General features: G+C 53.2%; 1 protein-coding gene across 3 annotated transcripts in view; it reads left to right on the forward strand.

Moving 5' to 3' along the window:
- Positions 1 to 17,365, forward strand: part of NKD1 (NKD inhibitor of WNT signaling pathway 1) — a 100,409-nt gene that overhangs the window by 46,437 nt on the left and 36,607 nt on the right. For all 3 annotated transcript variants that reach the window (XM_002826411.6, XM_054533899.2, XM_054533900.2), the window contains one exon: positions 12,514 to 12,580. In XM_002826411.6, coding sequence (XP_002826457.2) covers positions 12,514 to 12,580 — 67 coding nt within the window. The remainder of the gene's footprint in view (positions 1 to 12,513; positions 12,581 to 17,365) is intronic.

Genomic DNA, 17,365 nt, shown 5'->3' on the forward strand with positions numbered 1-17,365 from the left:
GACCTGCAGGGGCAGGCAGTGGCCTTCTAGATCCCCATACTTTTTGCTTTGAGATCTTTGGTTGCCTGAGAATGGCAACAGCAAAATTTGATGTGTGCTGGTTGGGATGGGCAGGAGAGAGTGCCACCCTGCTCCCCCCGAGCCCCCAGTGACAACCTGGCTTGCATGCTCAGCTATGTCTCGTGCCATTTCTGGAATCAAAGCGCTGTCTGCATTACACAGCCCCTGGCTTCCTATGCATGTACGGCGAGAGCAGTGAGAAGCAGGCAGGGGTGTGGCTGTGGCCTCTTTGTGGCCTGGGTGCACTGTGTGGCTGTGGAAGGGAGCAATGGGGTCTGGGTGGCCCAAAGTCCAGAGTCTCCACCTTCCCTCCCAGCTGGAATCAGGAGGCCACCCATTTCACCAGAAAGCTGTAGGTCTTGCCACTGCTAGGGCCAAGATCCTTTTAGCAGACTTCTGAGTGTGAGTCTTTCTAGAACCAACTTGGGTGCCCATTTTTGTATGTTTTAGCATTTTTTTTCCTTCAGAACACTTTGCTGTAATTTCTGATTGTAGAAGTAATCATGTGTGTTCATGGAAGACCATTGGGTGACCTGGAATCCGGCACCAGGCACCATTTCTGGGAGCATTTTGGTGCCCATCTCTGCAGACGTGTGCCTCCTACTACAGCGCATGGAAACACGTGCAGATAATGTTAGGAAATGCAATCACATTTTCTCTGCTCTTTGGCAACTGCTTTTTTCTTTCAAGAAAATGCAGGGCGTGTTTTTCTGAGTCAGTAAATAAGAGCTGCGTTTGGTGGTTCAACACACGCTGGTTGAGTGCCTCCGCCGTCAGGCGTTGATACATAATGTGTCAGATGGTGGGAATGCCCCATAGATAAATAAAGAAGGGAGTGTGGGAGAGAGGGCTGCAGTTTTAAATAAGAGATTTGGGAAGACCTCACCTAGGTGACAAGGTGATAATGAGCCCAAACCTGAAGGAGGGGCAGAAGGGAGGGGCTATCCAGAGGAAGAGCCTTCCGGGTACAGGGAAAAGCATGTGTGAAGACCCTGAGTGGGGAATGAGCTGAACCTGTTGGAGAAACAGCAAGGACGCCTGTGTGGCTGCAGGCGAGTGAGTGAACGGGGAGGAACAGAAGGGGTGAGGGAGGTGATAGGGCAGACAAATTGGGTGGGGCTTTGATGGGCTTTGGTGGGACTTTGGGGAATTGGGTAGGGGTTGGGGTGGCGACGAGGGTGGAGAATAGAAAATGGTTGTCACTATTCAAGAGGACTGTGGCCTGGAACGCATGGCAGAAGTGGAGGAGGTGGCAACGATTGGTTTCAGGGTGTGTTTTGAGGGAGAGCCAACAGGATGTGCGGAAGCCTCTGGGGTGTCTGGCCAGAGTGAAGGAAGCAGGGAGCTGCCCTGTGTGTACACTGGGGAGGACAGGTTTGGGGGCCGCCGGGCATCTGGTTTGGACTCATGAAGTTTGAGGTGCCTGTTGAGCAACTTGGTGACATCAAACAGGAGGTAGAGCCACATCATTTGTTTTAATGGAAAAACCGCTTTGAAAACAGTTTTTTTTTTTTTTTCAGTATAAAAGGGTTGAATGTTCTTGGTTTAAAAAGAGAGAATATAAATATAAAATTCAAATCACCCAGAAAATCGGACAGCTGAAGGAGACAGCGCCCCAGTTCCCATTTCTGAAGTGGAGTGTGGCCTTCCAGAAATGTTCTGGAAAATGCACCTTTTTGTTATTAACACCACAGGAGGGGACTAGGCTGTTCCTCAGCCACTTCCTATCTGACAGCACTGTGGACCCTGGGCCCTCATTCCCAAATGGCCCCTCTCACCTTCTCGGCTTTTCCACACCCACCTTTGGTGTGATCATCGTGCACTGCTGCATGGCAGGCGGGTGGGATCGGTGCCCTCATTTTATAGATGTGGCCACTGAGACTTTCGATCACAGCCCTGGCAGCATGCAGACTGCTGAGTTTCAGAATGAACTGAGTCCTCTGGAAGCCGCCAGTGTGACCCTCTTGATTATATCCTTATCTGGTGGTTGGGGATGGTGGGAAGTCGAAATCCATAGTGGCTTGGGAGAAGGCAAAAGACTTCACTGGCAGTAGAGGGAGGAGGGCGCTCCGGGTGAAGGGGACAGGACGGCCCAGGTCTGGGAGGCTCTGAGTGGGCAGTCTGGCCTGTGAGAGGGATGGTGACAAGTTTCTTATAGAGCTGTTTTGGGGACAAGGGGACAGAAGGGGCCAGGAGATGAGAATGGGAGGCCCAGGGCTGATGGGATCAGAGTGGGTAGGAGCATGGCTTCTGCAAGATGGTTTCTCCAGGGCACTGCAGGGCCGCATGGGTGGACTCTGTGTGTGTGTGTGTGTGTGTGCACACCTGTGCTCATGGACACTCTTGTCCTGTCTGTAAAATGAGGCCTCAGGGTATAGGAATCAAGAGGCTCTTACTTCATCTATTTTGTTTAGGTTCAGAAAAGCAAGAAGCTCAAGCCCTTCATTCCTGAGGCTAAGCAAGAAATTCCAGGCTTCTTGGGTCCCCAAGCCCCTTCCCTGGGCAGAAGCACACATCCTTTCCCCACAGTGAGGTGGCCTATGGCTGTGGGGCACCCTTCCTTGGGGCCAGATGACAGTGCTGCCTGTCATAAGCAGCCTGGCTCAGGGCCACCCTGTCGGCAGGTCACACGCGCTAGACCCTGGCAGCAGACCGGGGGCCTGTCCCAGGGCCAGGAACTGCTGGCAGATGCCGCCTCAGCTGCTTGGTGATCAGAGGCACGCCACAGGCCCTCGGGCCTCTCCTCTTATCAGCACTCGGCTGTGTGGCGTGGCGGGCCAGTGGCCGGGCTAGTCAGCAGTGTGGCAGGTGGTGGCATGGTGGGTCCAGTGGTGTGGTGGGCAGTGGTGTGGCAGGATCAGTGGTGCGATGTGCAGTGGCATAGTGGGGTCAGTGGTGCAGTGTGCAGTGGTGTGGTGGGCAGTGGTGTGGCAGGATCAGTGGTGCGATGTGCAGTGGCATAGTGGGGTCAGTGGTGCAGTGTGCAGTGGTGTGGTGGGCAGTGGTGTGGCAGGATCAGTGGTGTGATGTGCAGTGGCATAGTGGGGTCAGTGGTGCAGTGTGCAGTGGTGTGGTGAGCAGTGGCAGGGCAGGATCAGTGGTGTGGTGGGGTCAGTGGTGTGGTGGGCAGTGGCTTAGAGAGGTCAGTGGTGGGTGGGAAGGCCGTGTGTGTGTGGTCAGCAGTGGGTGGGAGGGCAGAGACTCCGTCCGACAAGCGCTGAGTGCACTCTCTCTGCTCTCTGCAGCTGGCCAGAAGTGGAGTCGCCTGAGGCCTTCTGGGGTGATGAGGCAGTGCTGGGCTGGGCTTTGATCCGCTATGGCATCCCTGACAAAAACCAGGACAGAAGAGAGCATGTGAGGGAAGAGAATGAAAGACCAGGGCCCGGAGGGAGAAGGAGGTGACAGCTGTGACTTGGGACAAGCTATTTGAGCCAGGCCACTCACCAAGCACTGTACACATACTCTCCATTCCTCTCACAACTGCCCTGCCAGGTGGGGGCTGTCATTTCCACTTTCAGCTGGGGAAACTGAGGCACAGTCAGGTAGATTCATTTGTACAAAGTCACACAGTATAAAGCAGAAGAACCAAGGCTCAAACCCAGACCTGACTGACAACTCGAGTGAGTCACTTAACCTCTCTAAGCCTCAGTTTCCTCACAGCCAAAGTGGGGGTCATCACAGAGCCCAGCTTCTAGGGCTGTGGGGAGCACTTGGTCGGTGATGCCCCAAACGTGCTTCATGGAACACTTGGCAGATGTCACACACTGACTAAGTCTGGTTATCATCATCACTGAGTCTTTTATATTCATGACCTCAGTTACCCCCAGGCCCCAACACGCCCATCAGATCCCAGTTTCCACTGTAGAAATGCCTTTGAACACTGTCTAGTCGGAAAATTGTGGTCAGACAGACAACAAAGTCTCCCCGCCCCATGCCCTGCCTGGCTCTGGACAATGGGCCCTACATTGGTTCATCTCTTAAGGGCTCTGAAATGCCAGCAGTTTGAGATCAGGGAGCATTCTGGGTGATGTCAAGATTTACTCTTTTCTGTTGTTGGTTTTGGTGTTTTGGTTTTTTTTTTCCCCCATTATCATTTTTTCTCCATGCTCAGAAATCACACTGAAGCCATGAGTCTTCAAGGAGGGTGGCCAGGTGGGAAGGTTGGTGGCCTCTCCTGGTGCCCACCTTGCCTGGTGTCTCTCCCCCACCCACCCTCTTCCTACTTGTTGGAACCAGCCTGACCACTGTGGGGGCCAGGGGGTGGGTTCTTTAAATCATGTCTTTCTGAAAGCATGGTTCAATGGTTGATGTCCTATTGAGGGGTTGGAGGGGTAAGTGGTGGGTGTCTTATATTTTAATGATTCTGAATTTGTTCAATATGAATTGTCCTTAAAAAAACAAAACAAAACAAACAAACAAAAACAACAAAAAACACCTAACCTGGGCAACATAGCGAGACTCTGTCTCTACAAAAAGTTTTAAAAAATTAGCTGGGCATGGTGGCCTGTGTCGGTGGGAGTTGCAGATACTCAGGAGAGTCACTTGAGCCCAGGAGTTGGAGGCTGCAGTGAGCTGTGATCATGTGACTGCACTCCATCCTGGGGGACAGAGTGAAACCCCCATCTAAGAACCAAACCAAACCAAACCAAACCAAGGCCCCCAACACCTGTGATTTTATTGATCTTATTGCTTTATGGCAAGACTAGGTTAAAAAGAGAGAGAGAGCCAATTTAAAGAGAAGCATTTAAGTACTCATGGTAGCCCAGAGACATGGCTCTGGAGGAAGGCATGACCGTGGCATGTGGATGCCTGTGACTTGCTGGAGTGACAGCCCAGGAAGTGGCCTTTGCTGGCCCTTTGGTGACTGAGGCTGGCTGAGGTTCAGGATTGGGCAACCCGTCTCTAGGGATTATGTGCACCCTGTCTGGTCTCAGGCCTGAGGGCTGGAGGAAGGGAGTATGGTGGTTTCAGAGTCAGGCCCAGGGTCTGAAGTCCTTCCTGCCAGCCTTGCCGTCCCACTCGTTGCTGGCTGTCCACCTTCCCTGTGCAAACTCTCAAGCCCAGGAAGCAGGCTCAGGCTGGGGTCCCCAGGATGTGGGGAGCTGAAGGCTGGTGATCTACAGTTAGGAGCACGTCGATTGCATCTTGGGCAGATAAAAATAGTCCAGGAGAAATCTGAGGAATTTTAATTGCTGCTCAATGTCTTTGGCGTCTTGAAGGCCTGGTCCTTGCAGGCCAAACACAAAAGGCCTGGTCTGTGTGTGCAGCCCCAGGAGCCTATCTTCCTTCCCGCCTCAGCCTCCACAGCTCTGAGTGGAGTCTGCGGGTGAAGCTCCTACAGGGGCCCGCGATACAGCAGGGCGGCAGGAGCTCGCTCCACTGGCTCCCAAGCTTGCCTGGGAATCCTGGATTTAGCTTTGAGGAGGCTGTGGATTGCTTCTGGGAGCTGTGGGAGTCAGAGCTTTTAGTTGCAAGTAACGGAAACCCGACCTGAATTGCTGGAAGCAGCAAAGTCCGTTTAGTGGCTTCTATGACCGTCCCATCAGTGGGGAAGGGCGGGTTAGGGTGGCCCTGCCCCAGGGTTCACCAAACAGACACTTTTTCGAGTGCCTGCGTGGTACCAGGCGCTGTTCGAGGGCAAAACAGACCCAGAGTCCTGCCCACAGGCAGCCTCCTTCTGGAGAAGGCTGGGCCTGAGGCTGGTCCCAGTACTGGCCTCTGTCTCTGTGTGAGCTGCCTCCTTGAATGAGCTGTGTCTGAGAAGCTGCCGATGAGATGAGATGCAGCCTTGGCACCAGAGAAGAGCTCGTTCCCGTCAGCTCCCGAAGGAGGGGTCCCGGGGGAGGGTTCCAGTTGGCTGGGCTGCATCCAGGGGACAGGCCTGGTGGGCAGAGCCAGGAGCCACCACCAGGTGACCTGTGGCTGTGGTGGGCTCAGGGGTCTTCAGGGGAGTGGCTGAGGACTCTGCCCTATATTTTGGCTCCTTTGGAAAGAGATGCCATTTACCTTTGGAAGCAGCATGTTGAGGCCTGGGTTCTGATGACCCAGGCAAGGAGGGGCGAGTCTGTTTTCCTCTCCTGGGGAGGAGGATGCCCCCAGCCTCTCCCATCCCTGGGTCCAGGCCTCCAGGAGCCCTCCCAAATGGCTGCCTGCCATGCCCTCTTTCCATCTCTCTGCCCTTTGATGAGGATTATTTTTGTATCACTGGCCTGCATGTTGTATAGTGTTGGGATGGGCTGGGTAATTTCCTAGCACTTTCAGCCTGCCGAGCTTGTAGGCAGAGTGGGCTCCGGAGGCCCAGGAAAGCCCTGGGGGCCTGGGAATGAGAGGGAGGCTGTGTGGGCAGAGATAACCGGTCCGCAGGGGAGAGGTATATGTGAGAGACGTAGAACTTGAGGCCCAGAAAATGGACAGTCCCGGTTTTCCTCTTGTTTCCTGGGTATAGCCCTAGAGAAGAGATCTGCCCATTGATGGGGTGTGGGCTGGAACCCCAGAAGGTCTGTGCTCCAGGGAACTGTAAGCATCATCTTGTCTGGCCTCCCCATTCTAGAGACGAGGGGGCCGAGGCCTGGAGGGGGCTACCCGACTCTGTTACTTTCCATGAAACCTTGGACTTGTTACTTAATCTCCCAGCTTTTGTTTTCTTTTGTAAAGTGGGTTATTATCTGCGGTTTTACTAAATTGGGTTTTAATTACCCAAGTAATATACTCATCAGTTAAACATGAGAACACTTCTGATAAGGCTGGGGTTTATGACCCCCCACACCCTCTGCCTCTGTCTGCCCTCCCCTCTCTGGAGGTCACCGTGGCTGTCGTCTTCCGCATGTTCACCCACACGGGGACAATCTCATGGCATACATGGGTTTGGTGCTCTCCTCTGTGTACAGGTAGCAGCACAGTCTGCGTGTCCTCCTGTGATGGCCCCTTTGCCCGTCCTGTGGTCTGGTCCTCTGCCCGGGAGATCTGCAGGTCTGTCTTGTTCTTTTGGAGTCCCTCTTGTGTGGCGCTCCTCTGCGGAGATCCAGCCCACATGCCTTTGAGGGCATCCAGGGTGTTCCTGACTGCGGGTTAACAGGAAGTGCATTGCCCTAAACATCACTGGATTTGAATGTGCCTCCTGGACACACATGTGAGCATCGTCACAGGGTGGACATTGAGGCACTGGCTCGCCAGGCATTAGGATGGAATGTGAGAATGTTCCCGAGCCTGTGTTGGGAAGAGGAGAGAAACCGATGTTAGTGCTTCCAGCTTCGCATCAGACACCATCCTACGCATGCTGTCTACTTTTTCTCATTGACTGCTCTTTGACATCAAAATCCTCATTTTACAGAAGGGGAAAATGGAGGCCGGAGAAGTTAAGTAATGTGTCTGCTGCCACTTGGCTGCCGAGGGTGGGACTGGGCCTGGAGCCCGGGCGCCCCGACTGCCAGCTCGATCTGGATGCTGAGGAGTGGAGCATCTCTGTCCTGCCTCCCGAGAGGAGACAAGAGGAAGGCAAGAGCTTGCTCTCAGCAAGGCCTTGAGAGTGCTTGGCCGGGCTGCGGCCTCAGTGTGCTGGGAAGAGAGAGCTCGCCAGGAATCTCCTGGGGCAGCTCCAGGGTAGGCTGCTTGGATCTAAGGGTTACAGGGTGGCCTGGGCCCTGCCCCCCTCCTCTTTCCCCGGCACATCCCAACCCTGTACATTCTTGGAATCTGTGAGTTGTGCCGTGTTCTGTGGGCACCGGGAGTTTGCTTTGAAACCCGTGGCACCAACATCTGTTAACTCTTAGAGAACAGAAAGATTGACAAAGCACTGCTGGGGCAGGCGGTGGGGGAAGATGTTACATTCAGAAGTAGGAAGTCTCAAAGACAGAGGAAAAACCCCAACCAAACTCCAGCTCGCTCCCCAAGGCTGCTTTGATGTGGTTTTCCCATCCCCGGAGGCCTTATAAGGTATCGTGCCTGGATTCTGGGCTCTGGACTGGTGCTGGCCGCACACCCTGTGCCCGGAGGAGCTGGCCTCTCTTCCTGGGGCCCAGTGTAGAGCAGAGGAGGGGCTCCCAGGGCCAGCTGATGGGGCACCACTGGGACTTAGGAAGGTGGCATATCTGGGCATGTGGCCTGAGAGGCCACCAATCCAGGCCATTAGACAGGAGCAGCCCAGCCCCCGGTCACGTGGAGCAGGGGCCCTGGAGACCCAGGAAGGTCTTTGATCAGAATTTGCAGCAGAGGCTAAGGCCCACTGTCCTGAAGGCCAGAGGGGAGGGGCCTGGGATCACAGAGTGACAACTAAGTAGACAAAATAAGTGGAGGAGGGTCACCACAGCAGCCAAGCCCCACATGTGGGTTTCCCAGGTGCAGTGGTGAAGGGTGTGGACTCAGGCTCTGGCACTTACTAGCTGTGTGACCTTGGGCAAGTCACTTAACCTCTCTGTGCCTCAATCATCTCATCTGTAAAACAGGGTAATCATGGCAGTCCTTTGGAATACCTGAAAGGATTGACACGAGGTTGAAATGCAGTCCCCTGAAAACAGGGTCCTGGACAGGATGTGGCATGTTTCCAGGTGTCTGTGAGGGCACCTGGGGTCTGGCGAGTCTCTCGGCTTGTCCCAGCAGTGTTCTGGTCGCCATACAATAACAATAGCAGGAGTCATAAACAGTAACTACTGACCTGATGAACCCCACTCATGCTTTCAGCTGTCCTGCTAAGCGCTTCACATGCAATGACTTCCTCACTCCTCATAGCCCCACTCCCTCCAGATATCCTGATTGCTGTCGCCCCTGTTTACAAATGGGGAGACTGAGGTGCACTAGAGATAAAGTTCCTTCCCCCAGGTGGCGCAGCATGTGTGAAGCAGAGCTGGGATTTGAACCAAGGTCTGACCCCCTCCAGTTCCATGCCCTCTGCACAGCAGCTTCCAGTGGCGCCGTCGAAGGTCTGAATGTGTCTCCTGGCAACACCTGCCTTCCCGAAGGATGGTGCCAAGGGCCTGGCCCTGGCCCTGACATGTGGGGCTGCCAGCCAGGGCTCAGCTTGAGGGCAGGGCCAAGTCCCCAAGTTGTGGGGAGGAGCAGGGGAGCTTTGAGTCCTGCTAGGCAGATGGGAGCCCTTGACCACTCACCCACTGGAGCTGCCAGCTGGGCTATTTTTCTTGCACTCCTTTAGGTGTGATCCTTGGTCCCTGGTAGGTGCCAGGACTCCTGGCCACCTCAGCTCCCATGCCCACAGGAGCCCTGGTTGCATGAGTAGGAGCCGGGGCTGAGGCATCTGAAGGAGCTGGCTCAAGTCCCCGTTCCGCCCCTTGCTGGCAGGTGATCCAGAGGGAGTCTCAGCCTCTTGGAGCCTCCTAGCCGCTTAGACGCAGGGCTGTGGGGAGGCCATTCTCCGGAGCCTCCCATGAAGATCCCATTGGTCAGTACCTCGTACACTATGAGCACTTGGTAGATGACGGGTGACTGTCATTAGAACTGTTTCCGGTTTCATACAGTACTTCAGGGTTGAGGCCACTTTCTTTGTAGAAAATAACAGTAATGATTATACCTCTCGCTTTACAATTTGCAAATCATTTTAATGAGCATCTATTTCTTGAGAGATGGAAAGACCAGGGCTGTTGTGATGATTCAAGGGGCTAATAAATACACGCTTACACAGTTGGCCCTCCTTATCCATGGGCTCTGTATTTGTTGATTCAGCCAACCATAGATAGAAAATATTTGGAAACAAAAAAGCATCCGTACTGAACACATACAGACTTTTCTTGTCCTTATTCCCTAAGCAATACAGTATAACAACCATCTCCATAGCATTTACACTGTGTTAGGTATTGTAAGTAATCTAGAGGTGATTTAAAGTATAGGGCAGGATGTTTGTAGTTTATATGCAAATACTACACCATTTATATAAGGGACTTGAGCATCTACAGATTTTGATAGCCTCAGGGAGTTTTGGAACCAGTCGCCAACAGGTACTGAGGAATGACTATAAAGTGCCTAGCATGGTGCCTGACACATGGAAAATGCACAGTAAGTGTCAGCTGTTTGATTATTATTATGGTTGATAACTCTGCTCATTTTACAAATAAGTAGACTGAGGTCCAAAGGCGAGGCAGGCGGTACAGCCAGGATGTGATCCTGTGTTTGGCTCAACATCCCACATGGCTTCTGGCCTAGAGACTCAAAGCTCTAGGAGCATGCACGCTGCACGCCATAGACCCTGGGCCGTGTGGCTCAGTTGGGGAGATGAATTTTTTTTTTTTTTTGAGACGGAGTCTCGCACTGTCACCCGGGCTGGAGTGCAGTGGCGCAATCTCAGCTCACTGCAGCCTCCATCTCCCGGGTTCAAGCGATTCTTCTGCCTCAGCCCCCCAAGTAGTTGGGATTACAGGCACCTGCCACCACGCCTGGCTAATGTTTTGTACTTTTAGTAGAGATGGGGTTTCATTATGTTGGCCAGGTTGCCTGACCTCGTGATCCACCTGCCTCGGCCTCCTGAAGTGCTAGGATTACAGGCGTGAGCCACTGCGCCTGGCTGGGGAGATGAATTTTTGCAAAGTTGAGCATTGGCACAGCACAGTGCGTCCATGGACCATGGCTCCAGGGGGCTTTCCAGTGTTCTCCAGAGCAGGGTACTGTTGAGTGGTGAGAAGCCTATGCCAGAACTTGCCAGAACTCTGCTTTCTGAGTGTGTCAGAGAGCTTGGTCCTCTGAGCAGGGAGTGCTGAAGCTGTCATCGGTGGTGACGGGTGCCTTGAGCACACGCGGTCATCGTCACAGGGTCCCACACGGCTGCCTTGTTGGTGGCGATGTCTGGAGTCTTTAAACTCTTCCAAGTGTGCCAGTAAAAAGACACGAGTACTCAGACGTTTCATTGATGCTGTCACCTGGCTGCAGTGCAGTCAGGGTGGCAGGCGCAGAGCCCCTCTCTGCAGAAGACCTCAGCGTGAAGAGGTGCACAGATTCTCTTGAAGACTGTCGCCTGTTTCCTCGAGGAAGCTCTGCCTACCAGCCTTTCAGGGGGCGGCGGCACCCGTCTCTCTCCTGCATGAAAGACGGGCTTTAATTGGCTGCTGGGGCGTCCCAGCCATCTAATGATGCCACCTGTGTGCATCCCTTTCCTGTCATCGTCTCCCAGCTCCCCTGTCAACTCGGGCTCTGTTAACACAAACAGCCAGTTTACAAGCCCAGGAAATGTTCGATGATTATAATAATTGGCGGAGGAGGAGAGGGAAGCCATCCTGACTGGAGCAATAAAGTAGCCTGGTTTTGAAGTAAATGGGACACCGGAGTCTGAATGGCCACATTTTAACAGCTTTTAAGAAAGAGTGTGTAATGCCCTAGAAAGATTTGAAAGAAGAAAGAGAACAGCCACAAAATGTTAGCTGTTTGTCTTTAAAACAAAAAACAAAAAAAAGCAAGAGGCTTACCTCCAGCTGTGTCCAGTTGATGAGATGAGCAATACAAAGCTGTGTTTTTTCTTTTGTTCATCAAGATGAGGACTGGTATTTTTTTAAGCATCATCTGAGGTGTGGAATTTTTTTTCCCCTAAGGAGAGGGTTGGGTTTTGTTTTTGTTTTGTTTTTTTGTCTTTTATTTTCACAAAGAGAAGTTGGTGACAGCTGCTGAGTTTGGGCTTTTTTATTGCTTGTCATTTTGTGTTTTGAGAAGCACTACCATAGCATCATCATCCCCCAAACCCTTGTCTGTCCTCCCATAACAGGAGTATTTCCTAAAGTGGGTTTCTTGGGACATGCATATCATGTGATGCGTTTGAAAAACGAAGCTCCATGATCTAAATAAGTTTGGAGAATGCAAAATATGCTAGCACTTGAAGATTCAGTGTTTAGAACCATAGTAAAAGTCCTGATAAGTCCTGCTGTAAGAGATCTTGTTTAACTTTGTTTAAAACAGTCTTCTTTGATCATAGAACTCTTCTGGCAGAATACCAATAAATACAGAAGACAGTTTGACAAGGTATGGTCTAGCTTCTTCCATATTTGGAGTTATCCTGCTAGGGTGGGTCAGACAGATGGGGCCTTTGTTGATATCCTAGAAATTTCCCAGCCCGTGGACCAGCAACACTGCCCTTGCTAGCTTGACACCTCCTGGTCAGGTTGGTTGGGATGAGATCCCAGATATCCTTAACTCACTGGTGGGGAACGGGCAGGGTGTGTGCAAGGAATCAGGCTGGTTTCCGGAAGGCATGTGTGTTGGTGAAATATGGGAGGCATGATGGAAGACCCAGTGGAGCCATAGCCTGCGGGGGCCTGAATGTTGTGCTGATGCATGTGGGTTTATGTTAAGGGAAGGAGGGACCCACCTTAGCGCTTAACTTTTTAGGTGCAATAGGATCTGCCTCAGTTGACCTGAATTCCAATCAGAAGAATCAGCCCAGGGTCCTCATGGCGCCGCTTTTAATGTCCCAGCACTGGGCTCCCCCTAACCCCTGCTCAATGCGTCTGCTCTGTCTTCTTCTAGGAGCTCGTGGGTGACGTGTTGAGAGACACGCTCAGCGAGGAAGAGGAGGACGACTTCCGGCTGGAAGGTATTCGGAGTCCATTGCTCTCTTCCCAGCAGCAGCGAGTGGGGGAAGCGGGTGTCCAGCTGGCCGTGTGCCCTGTGTACTCCAGAAAATCTGCAGATGGAGGGCACAACAGGGACCTTGTGACTCTGGGTGGGGGTGGACTGGAGGGTGGGATGGAGGAGAGGAGTAAGAGACAGGTGTGGCACTTCGTAGGTCCAAGCCCAGATGGGGGTCTGGTCACCTAGGTCCACGTCCTGGCCCTGCACCGGATTAGCTGGGGGACCTCGGACAGGTTGTTGAAACTCCGCTGCTCCTCTGGGGATAATAAGAGTAGCTGCTCAGAGTGATGTGTGAAGTGTGATCAGGCAGTGTTGGGCATGGAGTAAGCATTACACACAGTGCCTATTCTGTTTCCTCCATCGTGTCACTCTCTTGGTGCATGAGTGTGTACACACACACACAGCCAGGCTTTTACCTCTCTCCTCTGTCGTCCTTCTTCCTTTCTTGAGACGGGGTCTTGCTCTACTCTGAGTAGGATTACCTACTCCAGGCTGGAGTGCAGTAGGTAATCGTAGCTCACTGCAGCCTCGACCTGGGCTCAAGTGATCCTCTCACCTCAGCCTCTCAAGTAGCTAGGACTACAGTTGCAAGCCACCATGCCAAGTTAATTTTTAAATTTTTCTGTAGAGATGGGGTCTCACTATGTGGCCCAGACTGGTCTTGAACTTCTGGCCTCGAGTGACCTTCCCACCTTGGCCTCCCAAAGTGCTGGGGTTACAGGCCTGAGCCACCGCACCTGGCCGCTGCTTGCTTTCTTCATGGTGAAGTGCCGTGTTGTAGAGAGAATCAGGACGCTTAAGTAGAGGGTCTGCTGGCTGCTGGTGTGCTGGTTTGACTTTGGGCAGGCCACCCCACCTTTCTGAGCCTCAGTTTCCAGATCTATAGAATGGGAACAAGGGTCTTTGCCTTGCTTGGCTCCCAGAGTTGGTGCCAGGAACGGATGACAGTGTGAAGCAGAGTGTTTCCTGAATGGAAGATTTTAAATTCAGAAACAGGGAAAGAAATCACCAAATGGGGGGCTGCCTTATAAGAATAAGGAAGGACCTCTCTGCTGAGACCAGGGCAGACAGCTGGCTGGAGAGCTGGGGGGCCATGATGCAAGGGTCTGTGGAGGGGGATCCAGCCCTGCAGGGGTCTGAAGGGCCACAAGAGGAGAGCAGACAGTTCTGGGAAGTTCTCAAGGGAAGCATGGGCCAGACCTGAGGACCGTGGCCACATCTGGCCTGAGAGTTGTTATAAATATAGAATCTCAGCTCCAGCCCAGGCCTGCTGAATCCGATCTGCATTTTAACAAGCTCCCCAGGTGACTTGCATGAACACTGTACTCGAAGAAGCACTGTTTGAAGGTACTCACTCCGTTGCCTAGAAGTTGGAGGCAGGCTGGAGAGCCAGGTATCTAGCAAACTTTGCTCAAATGTAAGCAAGCCCCAGATCAAGGGGGAGGAGTCCCATGAACAGAAAGCTTTGTGTGTGCATACAGTCTAATATCTTTTATGTGAAAAAAAGGCACCAGACCATCTTCAGGAGTTTCTTAGGGTACCACATATGCATATGACTGTGTGGATAGAGGCCTAGACAGATGATAACCATAGCTCTTTCCAAACATGGGAGGAGACTTAAGTCTGTGTTATCTGCATTTCATGGTTAAACTTGTATAAGAACATAGTTGGGCATGGTGGCTCAAGCCTATAATCTCAGCACTTTGGGAGGCTGAGGCTGGAGGATCGCTTGAGCTCATGAGTTCAAGACCAGCCTGGGCAACATAGTGAGACCCTGTCTCTATTATCAATAATTCTAAAATTATATTTTTTAAAAAATCAAAAAAACCACAATTTTGTATTCCTTATGAAATTAAAAACTAATGTCAGTATTTAAAGGTGAAAACCGTAAATAAGGCAGTAGGAGTGGAGCTGCTCTGGTTTGAGTCAGGTGGGCATCTGGACCTGTCCTTGTGGCCCTTAAGACCCCATGAGGGACCCTGGGCCCAGTGACCATCTGTGGTGCTCTGGCACCCTTGGTCCTGTGGTCCGAGGCTGCCCACCCCAGGGTGGGGGATATGGTGTGGATGGTAGGCCACCACATGGCTAGGTCTGGTGAGAGCAGGTGCTACTGAGTTCTGGCCACAGAAAACCAGCTGCCTGCTCTGGACCTGGGGCTGGGGGGTCCCTCTGTGCTACTGACTAAGGGAGAACAAGCCGAATCCTGAATCTCTTCTTTGTCTTCCTGTTGGCCAAGTTCATTGCCTCTTGGCGGGCTGGAGAGCTGTTTAAGAGAGAAAAAAGGCCATCTGAGGCGTGAAGATAAAAAGAAGTCTTTTAGCCATCCCAGGAGAGGATGGCTTTAGCTCCCGCGTTGTTATGTAAAGCCGGCCCTAATCCAGCGTCTTAACCGCCTTAACTGGCCAGCTGGGAGCAGGAGGGATGGGAGATTAAGGCTGGGTTTGGTGCGAGGGCCAGGGCTGCAGAGCTCCTTTTGAACTGGGGAAAGAACAAAGTAAACATCAAAAGTCCCAAGCTCTGAGAGCTGGCTGGGCGTGGCAGGGCTGGTGAGGTGAGGCTTTCGTGGGGAGAAGGGGAGAGGTACCCCTCCTCAGCTGACCCAGCTGAGGTCTGAGGACCAGGGAGGGGTGACCCCATGCTCACCTTCAGCGCACACCTGGCCTCCCTGCCCCCACAGCTGGGCAGGGCTCCAGGTAGTCGCAGCCTGCAGCTTGGGCCCCATGGGGAGAATGGGTGGCCAGGCCGCGTTCCCCTGCATGGCCTCCAGGAGTCACTGTGTCTGAGGGTGCTGCAGCCACTGCTTCATCCCCCTCTCCCCTCTCCCCTCTCCCTCTCTCCAGGTCCCCCCTGCCTCTCACCTGGTGAACCCTGCCCCTGCCCAGCTTCTTGGCTATCTCTGTGTTTCATCTCTGGGCCTTTGCTCGTTGTCCCTCTGCATCCTCAAGTGCCTGGTTTCTATTTCCCCACTCTCCGGCATCTTCTCTAGGAAGCCTGCTCTGCAGGGCACGGTCCAGCCTGCAGGGTCCCTGCTCCCTAAAGGAGATGCTCAGAGCCACTGAAGTCAGGCAGCCTCTCCTCCTCGGGACCAGGCCCAGGCCTCCCGGCTTCCAGGGCAGGCCTTGCTTTGGCCCTGCTGCCCCCTCCCTACTGGCCTGGCGTGCGGATGTGGCAGCCCGCGGGGTGGTCTCTGCTTCCTCAGCCCAAGGGTGGATGTGCCTGGAGTTGGTGGCTCTGCCCAGCAGGGAGCAGTGTTAAGACTGAGGCCTGGCGGGGGCTGAGCAGCACTCTGGGAGCTCGGGAGCTGTTCAGCTCTGCAATGGTCCCTAACTTTGCCTTCCTCATCTCTCCTTCCCTTCATTCTGACTTTCTATGAATTCGCAGCTCAGACCCCATTCCAGCCTGGCTTACCCACACTCACTGTGTGACCTTGGGCGAGTCACTTCCCTGTGGCTCAATTTCCTCACTGGGTTCCTTGTAGCACTTCTTTGCCAGGGTTATTGTGAAGACAGTGAGGTGATGGATGTAGGTCCCAAGGGTGGCCCTGGTACAGAGTAAGTGCCCAGCACACTTGAGCTGCCATGATTCTTGTTTCCTGGGTTCAGTTTTCTTGAAGAGGTGCCAGCCCATGTTTATAATCATTTACCTAGCCCAGATCAAAGAGGACCTCTTTGCAAAGCTTCTTTAATCCTATTAGAATCTCCAAAGGCCTCCCCATACTCCCGGTGCCTGGAGTAGGGTCTGGCATGCTGTATGTGCTCAATAAATAAACACTCACTGAAGAAGGAAAGTCAACACCCTGTAGTCACTGAAAGCAGGTGACCCCTCCCTCTGCCTCACTGAAAGCCGGCGACCCCTCCCCCTCCGGCCTCTTAGGCAGGTCCTGTGTACCGTGTTGGAGCCTGGGCCAGTCCGTCCAGGCTCCCAGGGGTCAGATGTTGGGCAAAGGGACTTGAGAGGCTTGTAGTCCTTTCATCTGTAGTTGGAAAACTGAAGCCCAGAGAGGGAAGTGACCTGTCCAAGGTCACACAGCAGACTGAGAACAGAATCTGGCCCCTCATTCCTCACCATTCAGTATGTGCTGGGCATTTGCTGCAGCTAGGGGCTCTACTGGGCCCTGGGTTCACAGGCACGAGCAAGGTAGGCAGGCCCAGCAGTCACGACATCCACAGGAGGGAGGCAGGGATGAATACATAAATCTGCGAAGGAGCATGGAAGTTTCTGGTAGTGGTTCTCTGCTAAGAGGTAAAACCCAGGGAGAGGTAGAGTGAGGAGGCTTTTCTGGGAAGGCGATGTTTCATCTGAGATGCAGATGTCAGGAAGGAGCCAGCCATGGAAGAATGTAGGGGGAGAGCAGCTAGGAGTGAGCAGAACCCCAGAGTGGAGGGAACTTGGTGTTTGGGGAAGACCAGAAAGGAGGTCGATGTGGCATCAGGAATGAGAGTGGGGTGGTCAGCAAGTGTGGGACCATGCCCTTAGGTTGTGTGGTTCTGCCCAGATGGTTGGGTTGGTGACTGCTGGATTCTGACCTCTGTTTTAAGAAGTGAATTCTGGCTTCTGGGAGGGACTGCCCATGGGCAGGGAGGAAGGGGGCAATGAAACCAGGAGGTGATTGCAGGGTTGCAGGCGAGAAGAGATGGTGCTGGCCTAGCCTGGGAGCTTGGGGCTGGGGAGAGGTCCATGGGGCTGGAGGTTGGAGCTGGTGAGAAGGGGGTTGAGGGAACGACAGAGATCAGGGATGCATCTTAGA

This window comes from Pongo abelii, chromosome 18 (assembly GCF_028885655.2).
Source record: "Pongo abelii isolate AG06213 chromosome 18, NHGRI_mPonAbe1-v2.0_pri, whole genome shotgun sequence".
In the NCBI taxonomy this organism is placed as follows: Eukaryota; Metazoa; Chordata; class Mammalia; order Primates; family Hominidae; genus Pongo; species Pongo abelii.